This window comes from Denticeps clupeoides, chromosome 16 (assembly GCF_900700375.1).
Source record: "Denticeps clupeoides chromosome 16, fDenClu1.1, whole genome shotgun sequence".
NCBI lineage: Eukaryota > Metazoa > Chordata > Actinopteri > Clupeiformes > Denticipitidae > Denticeps > Denticeps clupeoides.
Genome location: NC_041722.1, coordinates 4,169,155 through 4,188,926, shown reverse-complemented (window position 1 = coordinate 4,188,926; position 19,772 = coordinate 4,169,155). Strand labels below are relative to the sequence as shown.

The window sequence follows — 19,772 nt, the reverse complement described above, 5'->3', positions numbered from 1 at the left end:
GCTAGCTGCCATAGATCTGCTTTTGAATGTTTCTCTTGTATCTTGTGCCAGCATCAGATCTGTGCTCTCTATGGCCGCTTCTCTGGAGGAGACGGCCAAGGATTATTTTGTGGCCGTTTGTGTGTGTACTGGGGTTGGGCAGATAACAAACAGTACTGATAACGGGTAACAGCAACTAATTGGGCTACACTATATTATAATAAGAAATCCGTCACCAATTTTGCAATGATGAGACCAGGCCGTTGGCTCATTGCTTTTTAAAATTCCTTTTTATTTAAACAGTCACCTGCTAAGTCACCAGATATTATGAACAAGACATTTAATGTAATATCAGCCCAACCCTAGAGTGCACTGAGGAAGGTTTACTGTTGTGGGTAGATTTGATTTCCACTTTTTGTTGCGTTACTCAAAAATAGCTCTAACCAAAAATAGCTGGTATTGCCACGTGCAACACAGCAGACCTTAAAAAAACCATACAGATGGCCTTAATGTGTTTGAGGAATGATTGTTGAAAACCAAAAAAGAGGAGTGGAATCAGTGAAATGGAAGTGAAGAATGGCATGAATACCAAAAAGAAAAAAAAATCTTTTACCTAATAAAATATATATTTTCTCTGGGTTCATATGTACTACTGAGTACAAATTCTAGTTACTTTTATTCTAGAAATAGTGGATACTATTATAGAGTAGAAACACGAGTTTAGCACTTGTCGTTCAGATTAGTTTCAGTTTGTCCCCTGTTAATGTGCAACGGTGGCTGCCGCTATTACCCAAAGAATTGTTTGCTCTTTTCTGTTGTTGTTGTTTTTTTTTTAATTCTTCTTCACCCAACCATTTTTGGGGTGACTAGACCAAAGATTAAAGTCTCCTGTGGATCATCTTAGATGCTCCTTGCAAGTGTAGCCAGCTCCTGCGACCAATGGAGATGTGGCTAAACTCCTACTGTGCCCCAGGGGTGTCAGCTACTTTTATCCTAAAAAGAAATAATAATCAGTTACGTGTGCAACCACCAAATCGTCTGAATTGGTTTCCTCTAAAGAAATTTGCCAGTGTGGCAGGATGTTTATTCTGTAGGTGAATATTATATGGAGAGAGAGATATATATATATATACTATTTTCTGTCACATGATGCAAATTTCTTTTCAATCAAAGGAAAGCCAATGAGACCTTTGGGTCCCAGGAGGACTTTTTTGTACAAATCAGAGCGACACAATCAGTTTTACTTTAATTTATAAAGCAAACAATGTGAACCAAAGAACTGGCAGCCAGCGTTGCACATTGGCTAATGTGCATGGAGTTTTATTCTTTCAATTTGTCCTCAGGTTTTACCAACACATGCTTATATGGTGATAGTTCACAGACTATAAGAACATTGGCATTTGGTTGTGATCCTCTGTTGAACATATTCTGTTTTCTACCTTTGTTTTTAACAGTTTTTTTTCTCACTAGAATGCAGTTCCTTAGGAGACCACATTTTGTTTTATACAAATGACTGAATTTTGGTTTACCTTTGAAATGTCTTTAATGTGATTAATGTTAAAGTATTGCAGATGAACATTGTTCCAGAAAGCTGTGTTTAATTGTTAAGTTTATACTTTCTATGGACTTCTGTTCTGCATTTTAATTTTGTTTTTCTTGATAATGTAAATTTCTCTGTTAAGATCTTGGTTCTGACGGCCGTGCTACAGATCCAACAAAGCGTCTACCTCAGGTACATAACAGGGGTGGCCGTTGCAACACAGTGCTCAGAGAATTTTGTGACGCAAATTACTCCTGCAAAGTGACTGAATGTTCCGTTTTTTTCGTGAATTGCGTAAAGGGATGAAGTGGACAGCATCGGTAGACGCCACTACCGTTGCTGCCATGTTTTGTGTTTCCTGTAAAAGCTGTGCGCAGGTTTAAAAGTGCAACGGCGAGGTGACTGTGGGCTGCACGGCGTTTTACTCATGGGCGCTGCCTCTCCGTTGGCACTGTAAACTTGCCCACAAGCTTTGAAAATTGAATGTAACTCTCATAAGTATTGTTTTTGGCGGTTTCATTGTTTTGTTTCACTCTTGCAACTTTTTACCTTGAGCTTTTTGGATGGTGTTTAGTGTGTGCTTTCTATACAACCATGCCTATGCCAAAAAAATCATTATATATATGGAAGCCAAAAATGATTCAAACGTAAAGTATTAATGTGAATGATTACCAGTTTTAAATAAAGGTTATTTACAATGTAAAGTGTGGTTCCTTTTACAGTAGTATACACCAATCAGCCACAACATTATCTTGTTACAGTGGCGTCTGTGGGTGGGATATGTTTGGCTGCAAGTTTTTTCCTTGAAGTTGATTTGTTGGAAGCAGAAAAAAAAGAGCAAATGCAAGGTTTTGAGAGATTTTTGGACTATGCGGAGAAGGCAAAGCTGACAGAGAGAGTGTGACGCTTTGGACCGTGTTCTCCTGGGAAACCTCGGGTCCTGCACATTACTTTGATGTAGTTAAATGTAAATGGAGTTACAGGGACAGACCCCCCAGGAGACATTCAGGGTTAGGTGTCTTGCTCAGGGACACAATGGTAGTAAGTGGGGTTTGAACCTGGGTCTTCTGGTTCACAGGCGAGTGTGGTAACCACTAGGCTGCTACCACCACATATGTACACATACATTATATATATATATGAACATATATCCCACACAAGTGGGGTTATTAAAGGGCCATCTTATTTTATGCTTCGAGACGTCAGCGCTGCTTTGGCGGCAAGATTGCGAAAATATACATATTTCACAATATTTCAAGATGATTTTTTTTTCAGTATGAGCACCCCTCCCACATTTCTGGTGCCACGAACCCGATAATTCATGTCACGTAGCAAAGAGTTTTTTTTACAGTCAGAAATTCACTTCAAAATTTTCTGTCGGAAACGAATGGCGGCCAATAGGCGGTTCGACGATGAACGCAGCGCTCGGAAACCGCGTGTGAGTTCCACGTCCGACACGCTCACATGTCGCGGCGGAGGGGGGTGTCTGCCCGGGGCGCCCCGTTTCCCGCGGCTCTATACCGCCAAGTTGAAGCGGTCCGCTCCTTTTAAACTTCGCAGGCGACACACACACAACACACACACACACACACACACACCCAACACCGAGAACCGGCGACACGCGAGCGCGTCAGCTCTCTCGACCCCCCCGCCCCGCGTCATGTGAGGAGCCCGTAATGTCCGCGGAACAGGACGGCGTGAAGCGCGCCAGAGGTAACGCGGCTTTCTCGCTTCTTTTCGCCGGCGTGTCGGGGTCGGTGTCGGCGGGGCCGGGCGCGTCTGCGCTCCGCCGCGGTCTGCCGGAGCTGGCCGGCCTACCTCGGGGCCTTCTGGGCAACCTGAATGACAGCGGGACGCGTGGCGGCCGCGATTCGGCTAGCGGGGTAATAAAAAAACAGAACCCACGGAGGCGGAAAGTGGCCGGAGTTTCCGCGTTTTTTCCCCCCCGCATTTTAGCGCGGACCGCGTCGGAATGCGCGGAAAGCGGCGCGACGCAAAAGTTTGCGCAGTTCGATTTGCGAGCTGCCGAAAGCATCGATCCCCACCCAACACGGGGCAAGACCCCACGCAGCGCGCCCACGGACCCCCACCCCACACCGCACAAAACTGCAGTAAAGCGCACAGGTCAAGTTCCACGATCGAAATGGACTTGGTTGGTCTGTCCGTGTTTTTTTTTTTTTACGTCCTAAAAGCGAAAGTTCATTTTTCAGAAGTTGAGCAAGACTGGTCAACTGGGGAAAAAAATCCGGACTCTTTCCCAGCGTGGAAATCAAGTCGCGCCTTATTAAATCCGTCCGTGGGAAGCATGTTGTGTGTTTGAGATCTGTATGAACATTTACAGGTGCTGATGGTGGACTTGAAGGGTTAGGTGGGCCAGGAGTGCTGCTGGGGAGTCCGGATAAGAGAAAACGAAAATCAAACCCACAGGTAGTGGATGCACCGTAAAAAAAAAAAAATGCTGGCCAATTTATTAAATTCAACTCTGGTTACCTGCATTACATTAAAGGGCAGGATCAAGGAAATAATCCGAATGGGACACGAGCCTCACTGACCAGCAGATGGGTGTCAGCGGACCGAAGGGCACCATTCGGGTGACAGACCATCCTCGGTGTGGGTGGTGGATTGTTTTTTTTTTTTTTTTTTTTTTTTACACTTTAGTGCCACGGTCAAGAACGTTCCTGATTGTTTTTTATCAGAACACAGAACAATCCTGTGGTCTGATGTCTAATTTTCCTGACAAAAACACTATAACTGGTTGAGTGCTTGTTTTTAATAAAGTGGCCAGTGAGTGTCTTCTGAAATGTATGAAAATCTTTTCTTTGGCATATAATAATCTGCGTTGTCATTGTTTCCTCAGACTCCATCATTCGCTCCACTCTCAGAGTATGCGCCGCCACCCAACCCAAGTGCTGATCATTTAGTTGCCTCCAATCCTTTTGACGATGGCTACAGTGTGCCATCGTTCAAGCAGCTGACTACTGGAAACCCCTATTTCGGTCCCTCGCACTACCCGGGTTTAGGTGGGTATGGCCCTCCAAGGATGCCTCCACATGTGCCCAACAGAATGCCTTCTCCATATGGGGAGCCGTACCAGATGCGCAGCCAGCTCCCGCTCTTCGTTCATAATCCGATGGCCTACGGCCAGCCCGACAACCTCAACTACGGCAATCAGTCCATGTTCAGCAACATGCCAATCCCACCAGGTCAGCCTTTCAGGCCCCGCCCAGGAGAGGATTCCAATCAGATGGCACATCACAGTGTCAACCAAAGCTCTAGTCCGGGCCCCGGGTTCGGTCCTGAAAACGCACCCAACAGTGGAAAGCCACCTCCAAAAGCGCCACAGCAGCACTCATCTCAGCAGGCCGCCCCGCTAATATCCAAAGCTGACGGGGGTGATGCCTTGACCAAAAGCACAGCGCTGTCCACGTCTCCACGAAAGCACAGTCAGAGCTCCGAGGAGAAGGCGTGTCAGGACAGCACTCCCGACCTGAAGTCCAAAACAAGGGGTGCCCCCAAGGGACAGGACGCCGCAGAAAAAATCAACGGCGTCATCCACCCCATCCAGGATGCCTTGAAGAAGTCTCCGCCATCCCTCGATAGGCAGCGAAGGAGCAGCAGCGGTGGCAAGTCTGCAGCCCACCCCAAACGCCCTAATGTCCCAACGTCTGCCGAGCCTGTGTACCCATGTGGCATATGCCTCAGTGAGGTCAATGACGACCAGGAAGCCATCTTGTGTGATGCCTCATGTCAGAAATGGTTTCACCGGGTTTGCACTGGGATGACGGAGACGGCTTACAACCTGCTGGCGGCAGAGGCATCAGCCGTCTGGGGCTGTGACACCTGCATGGAGGAGAAGGGAGCACAACTGGTGAGAACAAGGGACACGGCAGGGTCAGCCCCGGTCAATATCGACGGATAACCACCAGTGTGTCGCTCAACTGCGGTCCTTTTCAAACTTGATCTATTTCAGAAAAGTAAAGTAAAAATCCAACATCCAGCTGATCGTCTCCATCTGCTGAGTTCTACTGAAGGCGCCATTAAGAACTGTCCCAGTGGCTGGGCTGTCAGGTCGATCGGACACGCACAAGAAAGATAATCTTCACGATTAAAATGGTCTAGTAACACAATTATTTCAGCTCTTTTTGTTGAAGTAGCAACGAATATTTACCAGAATCCATTGAAGAGATTAAAAAGTTTGCTTCAGGTGCCATTTATTGCCTTTTTAGTATGATAAGAGTTGTAATCCAACATAATCTGCTATTCCGCCCTGCTAAATTGTTGGTCCACTGTGCATTGAAGTGCTTGTCATATTTGGCATATTGCAGTTTGTGTGAAATATGAAACAACAAATTGGGATTTTTAATTGAGGTGGAAATTCACGGTGACTCGTACCTTCTCCGATAATATTCCTGTCGCTAATATATTTTTTATGTCGCTGATAATAATATAATAATATTTTACTGTTATGGATTTGCCATTGAATGTAGCGACTTGTTTGTTATTTTTTATGAAATATTGTAGCATATTGTCAGTGGGTATCCAGTGGAGAGAGGGACGTAATTTGTATGAATGTACGACGATAAAGAGAGAAATAATATATGTTAGCATGCAGTGGAGTCGAGTATATCTGCATTTTAGATATACTGTATGTGATTGCTTTTTATAAATACCTTCTTCATGCAGTATGCACTTCTTTGAATGTTCTGCTGGGGTTTGTAGAATGAGGGTGGTGATTATGAAAAATGTATATTATGTTCGGCACTTTTCTTTATCTATAGGCCTACAATTTTTACAGTACAATCTGTTTTTATTTTGCTTCTGGTTCGTACGAGATGGATTAACTTTGTAATTACTGCATTTCTGTATTAGCATTGCTTTCCTATTTGCGTCTTATTAATATGTATAGCATATGCATTTTGTCTCTCCATTTCAATTTTATTTTTTTCTTAGCAGAGATAGTATTGATTTATTCTTCCTCTAAGAAAAACATATATTTTTTGTAATTTTATTTCTCCCCATTGATCAGGATCCTGTGTCCCAGAGGTTCCAGAATAACCGGTCAAATGGTTTCATCTGAGTAGTGTGGCATTGTGAATGTAAACTGTGTGCTATGTTACTCGGGTATGTAGATTACATGTATAAATCCATCCAAAAAAAATCCATCAGTTCTGTAACACACATCTGCCATCTTTATAAATGTCACTGCCAGGTACAATGTTCAGAAAACAATTTATTTATTAGATCTTACTGCTGTTTTGAAAGTCGTTGAAAGAAGTTATACTGATGACACGGTATTTGATACTGGGTACTGTGCCAGTCCAGTCCAGCAGACACAAATAAATAACAATGTAATGCAAGGAGCATTAAATGGTTCTGTTTTTCACCATTGTCCACAAGATCACTGTTGAGACCAGTTGAAAAAGTGTTTATATTTTAATCTTGTGATAACTTATTATAGCATGGCACATACATTTGATACAAAACTGAAAGCTGAACCAACTGCAACAGGTCCCTTGCAAGAAACAGAAATAGTGGACACATTCATGGAATTTACTGTTGACTGTCCACAGTGTTACAAATAACCATATCTGGGCTGAAATTAAGGACATGGATTGTGTTATAAACACATAGATCAGAAATATGTTTGCAGGTTTACTAGAAGTCAGAAGGCCAAGCGTAAGGTCAAATTTATTGTAGCATGATCATTTTGTCTTGTGTTCTGAGATTTAGATTTTTTTTTACCTGAGTAAAATTTCAAAACAGCATAAAAGTAAGGAATAAGTTTATTGATCAAAGTAACAGCAATGGAGTCGCTGTCACCTCAAAGTCATTTTAGTCGGTACACAGACTGTGACCCGCAATACTGGTATGGTTGATCGATTAATTTTTTTTTTCTTTATGTATTACGTCATATAAAAGTATAACTAATCCGTTGCATAGACGTAGTTGTGAATAGAATGAAGTTAATGTTAATTGTCAAGCTAGTTGAAACAAGGGTGCAAGTTTCCGCTAATAAGCAGCGGATCTGGCAACAGCTCTCTCAGACACGGAGGTCTGATCCCAGACCTGCGGAAAGGGGTCATCACCCACCAACACGTGAGGACGTGCCTGTGACGTCATGACGCCGATGCCCAGTCAGCTTTGCGTGTTACCCTAGCAACCCGACAGAGCGTCTCTGGTGTTACTGAAGTTATTCTTGCAACAACAACAAAAAAAAACATGCCGGTGATTGTGCAGGATTACAAATGGGAGCAGACGGACTCCGCCGTGTTCGTAAGCGTGCCTTTGAAGGGAATGTCTGCCAGTCAAGTCGACGTATTTTCGACAGACGAATATTTAAAGGCAAGTCGTCTTCATCTCTGCTAATAATCTAACGTGTAACCGGCTTCTATCTATCCATTCATAGCCAGTCCTTAGCTAACTTTATTGTATGGGTTGTGATGCCATGCTGTTCTTTTCTAGGTGCGCTTCCCTCCTTTTTTATTTGAGGCTTTTCTGTTTGCTCCTGTTGAGGATGACAAGAGCACTGCGACAATCAAAAAAGGTGAAATGTTGTTCACCCTGCAGAAAAGGAGCAAAGAAATGTGGAGCCATCTGACAGTAAAACATGGTATGTGTAGACAAGTGGATCGACTTTGCTGGTCCTCACTTAGAAAGACTAGAAGCTGAGTGATGATGTCTTGTTGTCGTGTTGACAGCTGACAAAGAAACATTAAAAGATCTCAGGCTTCGAGCCATTCAGGCGGCTCAGGAAAAGGCCGTTGCCAGGTCTAAAGCAAAAGCAGAGAAGGTGCAAGAGGAGAAAAAATACACACTGGATACAATGATGAAGGTGAATTGGTCTCTTCCTACTGTGCACCGGTAATATTAGCTTGCATGCTCGCTTGCTTTGAGTGATGTCTTCCATTTCTAGCTGGAGGACGAGGAGAGGGCAACGATTCAGAAAATGAAGGCCGGGGAACGGAACAGAGCTGCAGCGGAGCTGGAGGCCTGGAAGATGCAACAGAGCGCAAGAGAGGAGGAGGAGGCAGGCCGTCGAAGGAAACAGGCAAAAGAATCAGAACGGATGACAGAAGAGCAGAGATCAAGAAAGCCAGGACTTCCATCACTGCCCAAATCTTCACAAACAACTAGAGCCGTCCAGCAAGGTCAGTAGAGCCATTTTCAGGAAATTTCACTGAAACAGCAGCATTGTCATTTTTTTGGCTGTTCTGTAGGTCTGCAGAATTGCTCCAGGAAAGAAAAGCGAGCTGATTTACCGGCACCGAGGTCCAGTGGCGCCATTAAAATACATTTTACACCAAGGGTCTTCCCCACAGCATTACGGGAGTCCAGAGTTCCTGAAGAAGAGGAAGTCGGTTCTCTTTTTACATCAAACACAGTGTTTTATTGAAGCTTTTTCACAAATGTGCTCATACATCTGGATTTGTTTTTGACCAGTGGCTTAAGAAACAAGCAGAGATTAGACGTGGTGGCGTCTGTGCCGATTTGCATGAATTTGAGGACCTTAGCGAAGAGGAGAGAAACCCTGACTGGTTGAAGGAGAAGGGGGAGTGAGTAGAATTCCATTCCAGTTTTCACAATTGTGGACGTGATGCATTTTCCCGACAAAACTAATTTCGGATTTTCCTGCACTGTTTCAGTAAATTGTTCGTTGCTGGGAACTACCAGGCTGCCATCAACGTCTATGACCTTGCCTTGAGGCTGAACGGAAAAATCCCAGCGCTGTACTCAAACCGGGCGGCATGTCACCTCAAGATGAGAAATCTTCACAAAGCCATCGAAGACTCTTCCAAAGTAAGCATTTTGCACATGTTCTATCATGGCAGTGTGACTGTTGTCGCCGTTGTACAAAAATGAAACGTGTGCTGTGACAGGCCCTGGAGCTGCTGACTCCACCGGTGGCAGACAATGCTGGTGCCAGGATGAAAGCGCACGTCAGACGAGGCACAGCGTTCTGTGAATTGGAGCTTTATGTTGAAGGTTTGCCTTGAACTTAAACATGCTCTTGAATATAAATGAGTTTATGAACGGAGTCCAAACAACTGCGGATCTAATGGAAATGGACCACTGTGTAACTATTTTAATGATCTCTCTTACATTTTATAGGTCTCCAGGATTATCAGGCTGCTCTGAAGATTGACCCTGGCAATAGTGCACTACAGGCAGATACGCAAAAAATTAGGGCAACTATTCAAGGGGGCTCAGAAACTTCAAAAACCTGAAACATTTTCCAATTCCTTTTGGCAATTACTCAATTTGGGCAACAGGAAAGAAATCAATGCGAACACAGTCGTACATTCTGTTGTTATGATCAACAATAAAAGTTTGCTTTTAATGTTCACAAACACAAACAGTCACATTGTGTTACTTAAATTGGGACAGTCGTAAACTCTGCTCCTATCCAGACTGGTGTTAAAGGTATTGTCTCTGTACATGCCACACTTTCCAAGGTCCTCAGTGAATCTCTGAGAGAGCGGGTGGTAGGTGCAGGGTGACGATTCAAACGTTGGTGGCAGGCCCCCATAATCAGATGACGTTATCCTGTAAAATGGGCTTCTTTGCGGTTTTGCCAGTGGTACTTCTTGAGATGCCATCCGTGGGACTCCTTTTACCATACATGAAAACACGGGGTTACCAGGATTGGCACAGGGTGCGTCTTTCCTGCTTCCCTTGCACGCCGGGTCTGTCATGTTTCTGAGCTACGTGGTTTCCTTTAAATAAAGAACGAAACAAACAAATGAATGAGAGCAGTTAGCGCACATAATACCTCAACTACAGGCTCCATGTTTAATTATTTCACAAGTCAACAATTTGAGTCACTTTAAAATGTTGTACTTTAGAATTACATAAAACAAAATGTACGCGACTGGTTTTTAACCAATACGTCTAAAAAACATCTACGTCTGTGATAAGTAGTCATTAGAAGCATTTTTCAATTAAAATATGATTAACCAGATGTACAAATAATACACATTTACTCAGCCGAAAATGACGCTCATACCTTTATGGCGACTGGATCTTGCCTCACTTTCTGACTTTCTTATCTCGACGCTGTTATCCACACCCGCACATGCCGCTGCTCATCTCTGTTGTGGATACGCTAGTTGAGCTTCCTTAGCAACGTTCATTGCGGCCTCGTTACGTTGACGTAAAAGCCTAGCGTAAGTTGTGAGCATGCTTATTGGCACTAGTTAAGACACGTCATTATTATTGTTGTATTATTTAATATATTAACTTACATTGTTGCACGGCTATTTCGTCGAAATGCTGACACAAAATCACGCGACACTAGTTTTGCCACGATACAACCCACGTGATCATAACAGTGCTGGGGCGGCCCAATAGAACTTATCTGCGCAAATATGTTGGATTGTGGGAAATGTAGTCTACGCACAAAGCGTAACACCTTTATTGGTTCAGCCAGTACTGAGAAAGACTACATTTCCGGATTTCCGCAGCCCTCGTTTCTCCCACGTCGGTGGGTGGATGTTTTTGTTGTTGTTGGTGGTGAGGTTAGCAAGTGAGGGCGCAGTTGCGTTGAGATTTTCCATACACTTATCTACACTGGATAAAGATAATATTTAGCAGGTATGTATGTATTTTTGATTTGCAGGTCGACTAAGGTAGACTACAGTTTGGTGCGCAATTTGTACCTCGTGCTGAATGAATTTCCAAGCACGTTAGCTGCGTAGCATATGTTTAAAAGGCTGGCGACTGCTTAGCTACGTGACATTGCAGTTATCTTGAATACGTTTAGGCCTGTGTGTATTCGTTTTTAGCCGCTGGTTAGCTTGGTGTCTGAAGCTCTGTACAGGCCAGCGCACCGCAACAGTCTGCTTCCATTTCCTCTCCTCCCTATTCATCCCACGACAGATCCAGCTCTACACTTCTCCTGCTAAAGCGCACATACGGAAAGCTGCTCTTAAATGCGCGCTCAGTGCATTATAATGCAACAGAATGTCATCTCCGTGGCAAAAGTGATTGACTCCACTAGTTTTGTGGTCAGAGTGACATTTTAGTTAAACAAACATTCTGTTTAAATATGACCCTGAGGTTTTGCTTTTTTTTAATCAGATGAACATTTGCGCATGAATAACAAGGCACCTTTCTTTTGCCTTGTTATTTAAAAAAAAAAATCACTTTTGCTGACTTTCGCCATGGCATTATTGCAGCTGGTAAACGGTGCAATGTCAGAGAGCTCGAGCGACACTGAATCCTCCTGTGGCTGGACCATCATTAGTAATGAGGTAAGTCAATGCCGCCCGTGCAACAGTCTTTTGGAACCAAGGTTGATCTTCACATTGTAATATTAGATCTATTCTCACCTAGCTGCCGGATTTCATACCCTCGATATAAGTAAATTTAATACGCACTCATAAACAAAGTTACTTCAGTCCAAGGTAAATGGCACATTGTGCTGATTAGATATGAATGTGTTAAGCCCACTAGTACTGAGGTCAGAACTGAACCATCACAATTCATTTATATGCTTTTCACTCATGCTTGTTTTCTCTCACTCATATGCGTGTCTCAGTTTAGGCTCATTTTATTAAAGCAAGCTGGTCTTTTGCTATACTTTGTTTTAATGTCCGTCCCCGTATTTTAAGGGCTCAGACATAGAGACCATTGGTCCAGAGAATGTTCCTGAAAGTGAGCCCGAAGTCTCAGAGAGTGGCCCTGTACAGCTGGACGAGTCACACTCTGCCTGTGGTATGAGGCACCAACTTCTCACGTTGCACTCAAAGTTGATGGGCAGTAAATTTTAGTTTTACACGGGAGCCTCTGATCCGGTAGTCGTATAGTGGAATACTGAACAAAAAATGTGTATCTAAACTGCCTTTGCGAAGTCATTTGAGGGTCAATCGCCTCGGCATTTCTCTCTGTATGTTTTAGATGAGCAGAAGGAGGAGCTGGATGAATCATCCCTGGATACCACTTTAAAAGCAGAAAGCTTTGAGAAGGCACAGTCTGTCCCTGAGGTGGGATCCATGTAGCCCGCTGACGTCACATTTAAGGTTGTCGAATGAATACAATGAAAGAAGAAAATGAGAGGTCTAAGTTTTTTATTTTCAGGCGGGGGCGGAGGTTGTCCCAGAGGAGCATGTGACCCTCTGCTCCTCCAGTGATCACTCCGACATAGTCACTCTTGGAGACTCCTCCAGGGAGGAGCGTGTAGTTGGTGAGGAAGATGAAGATGCCAATGGCAGTGAGGACCTTTACATGGGCACCTCCTGCAGCAGCCATTACACCTTCAGTGCTGCAGAAAACAGTAAGCGCCATGCTCTTTCCTAGCAAATACCAACAGTGTGTGATAAGGTGAGGTAGATGCCCTAAATAGATTTTATTGTAAAAACATGAACATTGCAATTATTTCAATCTTCTCATGAAGCAAAAATGAAATAAAGATCTTTCTTTCTAACTACAGCCACTAATGGCAAGCATGTTTCCAAATGTCACATCTGCTTGATGCACTAGACCATGCAATAGGTCTTAAATTAAAGATGTGGTAATCACAAAAAGTTTCTTATTGTGCTGTGTCCTACAAACACAGCAATCTGTTAATGGGCATATCTGCCTTTATCCATTCTCAGAAATGTTAGGTTCATTTAATGTGATTATAAGATAATGTTTCAAGCTATGCTCTTCAGTTTTAACCTCAGAACGGAAAAAGAACACCGCATCCTTCCTTTTTATTTGTCCACGTGTGAAAACAGGTTTGATGATGAGCCAGTGGTCATTTTCTCAGAGTCTGCGAGACTTTGGCAGTCATCTGAAAGAGCAGCTGTCTGGCAGCCGTTCTTTCTCAGGTGGTCTTTGCTGGGTCGAACTGTGGTCTGGTCGCATGCCTGCCTATAAAGGGTGCAGGTGTAAACTAGTTTTACTGGTTTTGTGTGTGTGTGTGTGTGTGTTTGTATGAGCATGGCATGGTTTTTGTACTGCTGTGTGTTTACTTGTGGGACACTTTTTAAATAAAATCTCTCATTCACATAGATACTTAGAGATTATTCAAATACCAGATTTGACGCGTGTGTCAATTTGTTTAAGGAGTGTGATTTCTTAATAACATTTCGCAAGTCAGATTGTGAGATTGCATAACCTGCAGGTCTCTGTAGGCATTTGTAATTTGAGAAGCCATGAGTTTTGTTTGTGGAAATTTTAGCTTGAGTGTTATTTTGAAAAATGTAACCTTTTAATTATGAAAATATAATATATAATATAAATATAATGATTCTGTCATTAGTTAGGTTATTGTGTTGTGGAATACTCACCATAACCATGGGATGTTCCAGCCGCCTTCCCCCGGGAGCAGCCCGCACCGAGGGAGTCGAGCAGCAGCGATGAAGAGCTGAAAACTGATGCCAGCCCAGCCGTAAGGAGGCGCAGGTTGAGGAGGAGCACAGTGGGCTCAGAACCTGAGGAGGAGCGGCAGCCTGTGGAGATGGAGGCAGAAGAGGTGCAGGAAGCCCCGGAGCCTCGTGCATCACAGACACACCAGGGCCAGGTTAATGGTACCCTCAATAAGTGCATCCTCCTGGCCCTGGTCATCGCCATCAGTATGGGTTTCGGCCACTTTTATGGTGAGTTTTACCAATGATTCCAATTGAAATATTCAAAACAGGGAGTGGCTTTGTGTTAGCATTACATATTTTTGTTCCTGGTTTGCTCTTCTAGGTAAATATGAAGGTATGGGCTAGTTGGAAGCTCTTCATCTGACGTAGATGGATAAGTCATGTGACTTGTATTGCTTTATTTCCTGTGTTAGTCATTAATCACTTATGTTGTGGCCAAAAAGTATAATTACAAGCATATACGTTTCAAAGGCTTTTATTTTTTTTTTATAGTTTTAAAGGGTTTATGCAAAGAGTCAATATTTGCAGTGTTTGCAAAAAAAGTGTTTTTTCAAGACCTGCAATTGGTCCTGGAATGCTGTTAATCAACAACTGGGCCAAATCCTAACTGATGACAACCCATTCCTTCATAATCAGTGCTTGGAGTTTGTCAGAATTTCTGGGTTTTTGTTTGTCCATCCACCTCTTGAGGATTGACCACAATTGGATTATAAACCGGGGAGTTTCCTGGTCATGGACTCAAAATTCCAATGTTTTGTTCCCAGAGCCACTTAGTTATCACTTTGGTCTTATGGAACGGTGCTCCATCATGCTAGAAAAGGCATTGTTCTTCACAAAACTGTTCTCGGATGGTTTGGAGAAGTTGCTGTCGGAGGATGTTTTTGTGCCATTCTCTATTCATGGCTGTGCACACATGAATGGTCTCAGGATGCTTTACTGTTGGCACGAGACAGGACTGATGGTAGCGCTCACTTATTCTTCTCCAGACACCCCAAACAATCGGAAAGGGGCTTCATCGGAGAAAATGACTTTACCCCGGTATATGCAAATTGCCATAATAAAAACGGGAGCAGCAAACTGCTTCCAAAACCAGTATTTGTGTCATTCTCAAAACTTTTGGCCACGACTGTACGTATATTTAATCAAAATGATATTGCATGTGTATATGTAATATCATCTAAAGGCATGACAAACGTCATTTCCAATTTGGATGTTTTTCTGAGACAGGAGACAGTTACTGGGCTGAAATGTATTCTGCAGTGGAAAAATCCAAATTTCTCATTTACATTTTGCTGTAAATGTGCCTGTTCATGTTGCATATGTGGATTACTCAGTGTCATTTCAGTATGTTTGATTCATGTCACCTTAAAATTGCTCTGCATATATATCCATTTATGAAATGCATGTATTTACTACATTGACATGCTATTTTCTTCCCGAGAGTTATGTTTCATTAAGTCCATGTCAGGGAGGACACCAAACTGCCACATCAATATAACTGACATGGATTTCACTTCAGCACATGGTTCTTGTTTTGTGCTGATTGGTTTAGTCTCTTCTTGTCCTGCATGTGTCACTAACAGGAGCCCTTCAGTGTGACACCTGAACAGTGTCCTCCCTGACATGGACATTTTGGTCACTTTTTTGACATCACAATAGAATTGCAGTGCTTGTCCTTGTTTCAGATCATGCAAAACTGTTACATATGTGATTCATGGTCCCTGGCTGTGTGTGGTGTTCACAGGTACGGTGCAGATCCGAGAAAGACAGCGTGCCATGGCGCAAAGAAGCTTCCTTGACATTGACATTGATGACCCATCAATTCAGACGTGTGAACCGGATGTTGAGGTTATACAAATAACGACATTCATGCGTTATGTTTTGGTCTTCTGCCCTTTCCCTGTCTTCCTTCTTCTCGTGATGATCTCTTTGGTGAAGTTTGTTTCAGCTCCATCTCTCTAAGCTTATATCTCCTATTGTTTTGGCTACAGGGTGCACTGCCAAGTACAGTTGAGCAGGAAAATTCCACAGACTAGCAGGAGCTATTCACTACTCAGCAGCAATTTCTTGCTGCATTCAATTTTAATAATGCAGACATGTACTTGATGGTTAACCTGCTTCCTGTGCCAAGATATACATTGTGTAGTGTTAATAAAACACAGCACAGCATCGTATTAAAAAAAAAAAAAACATAATAGCACCAACATAGGCTGGTTTATAACCCTGCATATTTTTTTTTAATTCCTTAATAAATTAATCATTCTCTGTTGTTGTCTGAAGCGCTTGCTTCAGAAATTGGGTCATACACACACCCCAGCTGACACATGCTGTCCATGTGGGAGTCTATTTATAATGTGCCTCATCACGCCTTTTGAAGTTTTTTATAAATGTAAAAAATGGTTTGCTATTTTCCTCTCTTTCTAAATTACTCCCCTTCTTTGCATGTACATAACATTAACCTGCATGGGCGTTTTTTTAACGGTAAGTACATGATTGGGAGCACGAGTGTGTCTTGTGCTCATAGTTGCAAATGCTGTCTCCGCACATTCAGGAAGTGTCTGAGAGTCTGAGAGAAGACCTAGAAAAGCATTACATGATGTTCTCCCTCACTGGGCCTGTGGATAAGTTAACTAAAGAAAACCAGCAGCTCAGACTCAGACAGGCTGAGTTACAGGTAACCAAAAATCCATTTTGCTGCTGATTCTGCCTCAGTGGACCTGATGTTCTGTCAGAATTGGAACAACATGGACAGAAAATGCTTACTGCATTGTACACCCTGCAACAAATTTCACCATAGCTGTTTATTAATCCGGGAATAAATAGTATTTATTCTAGACTGTATTATTATTTTGACACTGACCTGTTTGAATTCTACATTTCAAATAAGGCCCAGAAGGAAGTTCTGTCTGAGCAGCTGAAGCAAACAGTGGCGGAGAGAGGCATGATGGAGTCTGACCAGGAACGCTTGGCTAAGGAGAACCAGCAGCTGAAGAACTTACTGGATCATGAGGAGGCGTCCCTGTCCGCACTGAGGGACGAGCTGTGGAGCCTGCGTGCTCAGATCCGGCAGCTGGAGGAGCGAGGCACTGGTGCCGACTCCATCCTGTCTGAGAACCAGCGCCTGAAGGACCACCTGGAGGAGGAAAGGCAGCGTGTACGCAGCATCCTCGGCCAGAGGGAGGCGCTGGTGGCGGAGGCTCAGGCCCTGCGCGGGGAGCTGGATCGCGAACGGCAGGTCACTGACAAGCTGAAGGAAGAGCTGATGAGCCGTGGTGCTGACCCAGAGACCGAGGAGCTTCAGTATCGACTGGCGGAGCTGGAGAAGAAGCTGAGCTTTGAGCAGCAGCGCTCTGACCTGTGGGAGAGGCTTTATGTGGAGAGCAAAGAAGAAGGTGAGAAGGCCAAGGGCGAAAGGCAGTCCAAAGTGAAGAAGCCAAAGGACGGCATGTTCGGAAAAGTCAAAGAAACGTTTGACGCTGTGAAGAATTCCACCAAAGAGTTTGTTCACCACCACAAAGAGCAGATTAAGAAGGCCAAAGAGGCCGTGAAGGAAAACCTAAGGAAGTTCTCTGACTCTGTCAAATCCACTTTCCGCCACTTCAAGGACAGCGCCTCAGGCATTTTTGACAGGAACCGCAGGCCCCATGAAAGGAAGTATCACGAGAAGATGGAGACAAAACACAGGAACCAGGATCGTGTGCAAGATAAATTTACAGGGCATGGAGATGATGCACCATGGCACCATAAACCCCAAAAGCCCCTCCATCGACACCCACGGAAGTCCACCATGGATTCCTCATCTTATGCCGATCGTAACACCAGAAAACCAGGGGGCAAAAAGGGTGCAGGAACAGCGGGCCAGAAAGGTTCCCTCAAAGGATGCACTGGAGTGTTTGACTGCGCTTACCAGGAGTCCATGAGCCTCTTCAACAAAGCCATGGACCCCATACGTGCAGATGAGTTCAACCAGCTGCTCCACAGCTACCTGCAGCAGGAGGTGGACCACTTCCACCACTGGAACGAGCTGGAGGGCTTCATCAACAACTTCTTCCACAATGGAGTGTTCATTCACGACCAGATGCTGTTCACAGACTTTGTCAGCGGGGTGGAGGACTATCTCGAAGACATGGACGAGTACCACGGCCATAGTGATGATGTGTTTGAAGACCTGGACGACTACATTTATAAGCACTTTTTTGGAGACACGTATTCAAAACGGTATGGGCCAAGGTAAGAGCACTGCTTTAACTGGTAGAGCAGAGCTGGGCAGCATATCCCCAAAATATCAGGTCCATTTGTATCTTGTTTTACATTTTAGTAAATGTAATAAATTGATTCATGTTGTCCAAACTTACGATTCCCACCAGAAAATGTATATGTATATAGCTGTTATGGAAACGGCCCCATAGTCAGAAGGTTGCCGGTTTGAATCCCAGTCTGCCGAGGTGCCACTGAGGTGCAATTGAGCAAAGTACCGTCCCTACACACTGCTCCCCGGGCGCCTGTCATGGCTGCCCACTGCCATGGTTAAAAGCAGGACACATTTCTGGCATTTAAACACACTAAATGCCATAACAACATGGATATTATAAAAATGTAGAAAGGAAAGTTTCAACGGTGCTTGCTTTAAGTGACATCCACTTTTCTAAATATCTGAAATACTGTCATTGTGAGTATCGTAGATGTTTTTTTTGAAGATATGTTGCCCAGTCCTGCCAGATGCATGAAACTGTACACTGAGCATCTCAGTAGCTGTTCTCTGTCTTCTCTTTGTCACTAGGTCTGAATCTCAGTAGGTTTCTGCATGTTGAATGAGTGCAGTGAAGCAGGAATGAAGCTCATGGGTAAATCTCCCCTCCCCTCCCTTCCTGTCTTGTTTGTACATTTTTCAGTCAGCCCTTTGAAGACCCCAATTCTAAGACTAAAGAAAGCAGGCAGGCCAGGCAGCAGAGAAAGCAGGAGAGAGTGCGCCCGCGGCCACACAAAGAGCGGAAGTGGAACAGACCAGGACGCCCAGACAGACACATGGCAGAAGTCAAAATAGAGCTGGGTCCCATGCCGTTTGATCCCAAATATTAAAGAGTGGAAAAAAAAAAAAAGTAATTTATAAGTATAGAATTGCCACTGGCTTAAATGGTCTGGCTGATGTTTATTTTTGGATGTCTGATTTTAAAACTTCCCTTAATAGTAACTTTGCACAATAGTATCTTTGCTGCTGTTTTTTTTTGTTTTTTTTTTTTGCTGTGGTTGCTCGGTGTATGCTGAAGTGTCACTTCATCTAATCCTGTGCAAATCAATGTTCATTCTATTCATAAATTATTGCATTGTTAAAAGAATTGTGAAATATGAGATATATAAGTTGGTGCCAGTTGGTGCCTTGAGGGTTAAAAATTGTTTGTTCTAATTGGCTAAATCGCATTTTTGGATTCTTTGAATGGTGATCTGCATTGATCTCGTTTCTGAAAGGCATTGCCCTATGTCTCTAAAACATGTTACAGTGTTCTTTGGGGAGGTGTGGAAGGACAAAGCATCCACGCTCAATTTGATTGAAGAAAAAAAAAAAAAGTACGTACTGAAATCTAACGTGATTCCTCTGAAATTCAGTCTGCTGTACGTATGCATGTACAGGAAGTCTTGGCATTAACTGGCATCAACGCACAGCTCCATTTCCACCCTGACATGAAGGCCTTGAGAGTGCAGGACTGCTGTGCATCAGATGTGTAATTAGCTCCTTCCATGCTGCGACGTAAGCTTCTGCTCTCCTGAACCTTTACACAACATTCCAGCTGCAGGATGTTCTCATGAGGCTGGCACTTGTGTGGTTTGCACATACGCTATTGAAATAAAAGTTATGTCAAAGTTGTGGCTGGTGGTTTTCTTCTCTCCTGCTTGTAAATGTT

The 19,772-nt window shown here is 43.6% G+C and overlaps 3 protein-coding genes and 1 long non-coding RNA gene across 12 annotated transcripts; 3 read left to right on the top strand and 1 right to left on the bottom strand.

The window, feature by feature from the left end:
- Positions 1-2,990: 2,990 nt before the first annotated feature.
- pygo1 (pygopus family PHD finger 1) lies at positions 2,991-6,876 on the top strand. The gene is made up of 3 exons (XM_028957087.1): positions 2,991-3,232; positions 3,861-3,946; positions 4,377-6,876. The coding sequence occupies exons 1-3, from the start codon at positions 3,196-3,198 to the stop codon at positions 5,436-5,438; spliced, it is 1,185 nt and encodes a 394-aa protein (XP_028812920.1). The 5' UTR covers positions 2,991-3,195; the 3' UTR covers positions 5,439-6,876.
- Positions 6,877-7,665: 789 nt separating this feature from the next.
- On the top strand, positions 7,666-10,070 carry dnaaf4 (dynein axonemal assembly factor 4). The gene is made up of 9 exons (XM_028955723.1): positions 7,666-7,861; positions 7,982-8,129; positions 8,218-8,351; positions 8,433-8,667; positions 8,737-8,873; positions 8,960-9,072; positions 9,163-9,316; positions 9,397-9,502; positions 9,629-10,070. Exons 1-9 carry the CDS (start codon positions 7,739-7,741, stop codon positions 9,742-9,744), a joined length of 1,266 nt encoding a protein of 421 aa, XP_028811556.1. The 5' UTR covers positions 7,666-7,738; the 3' UTR covers positions 9,745-10,070.
- Positions 9,978-10,841, bottom strand: LOC114765555 (uncharacterized). Its single transcript, XR_003742672.1, has 3 exons — positions 10,762-10,841; positions 10,524-10,678; positions 9,978-10,233 (listed from the first exon to the last, which is right to left on the bottom strand). It is a non-coding gene; the product is annotated as an uncharacterized LOC114765555 (long non-coding RNA).
- A 144-nt stretch (positions 10,842-10,985) lies between these two features.
- On the top strand, positions 10,986-19,735 carry ccpg1 (cell cycle progression 1). 9 transcript variants are annotated; one of them, XM_028955715.1, is made up of 12 exons: positions 10,986-11,110; positions 11,695-11,769; positions 12,130-12,232; positions 12,416-12,501; positions 12,596-12,791; positions 13,237-13,329; positions 13,813-14,100; positions 14,195-14,206; positions 15,617-15,720; positions 16,424-16,546; positions 16,760-18,102; positions 18,765-19,735. In XM_028955715.1, the coding sequence occupies exons 2-12, from the start codon at positions 11,710-11,712 to the stop codon at positions 18,949-18,951; spliced, it is 2,595 nt and encodes an 864-aa protein (XP_028811548.1). In that variant the 5' UTR covers positions 10,986-11,110; positions 11,695-11,709; the 3' UTR covers positions 18,952-19,735. The 9 variants fall into 9 exon arrangements, with proteins under 9 accessions (XP_028811548.1, XP_028811547.1, XP_028811545.1 ...); XM_028955714.1 differs by having other exon boundaries at positions 10,987-11,110; positions 11,597-11,769; positions 16,760-18,090; XM_028955712.1 differs by having other exon boundaries at positions 10,987-11,110; positions 11,597-11,769.
- The last annotated feature ends 37 nt before the right edge of the window (positions 19,736-19,772 follow it).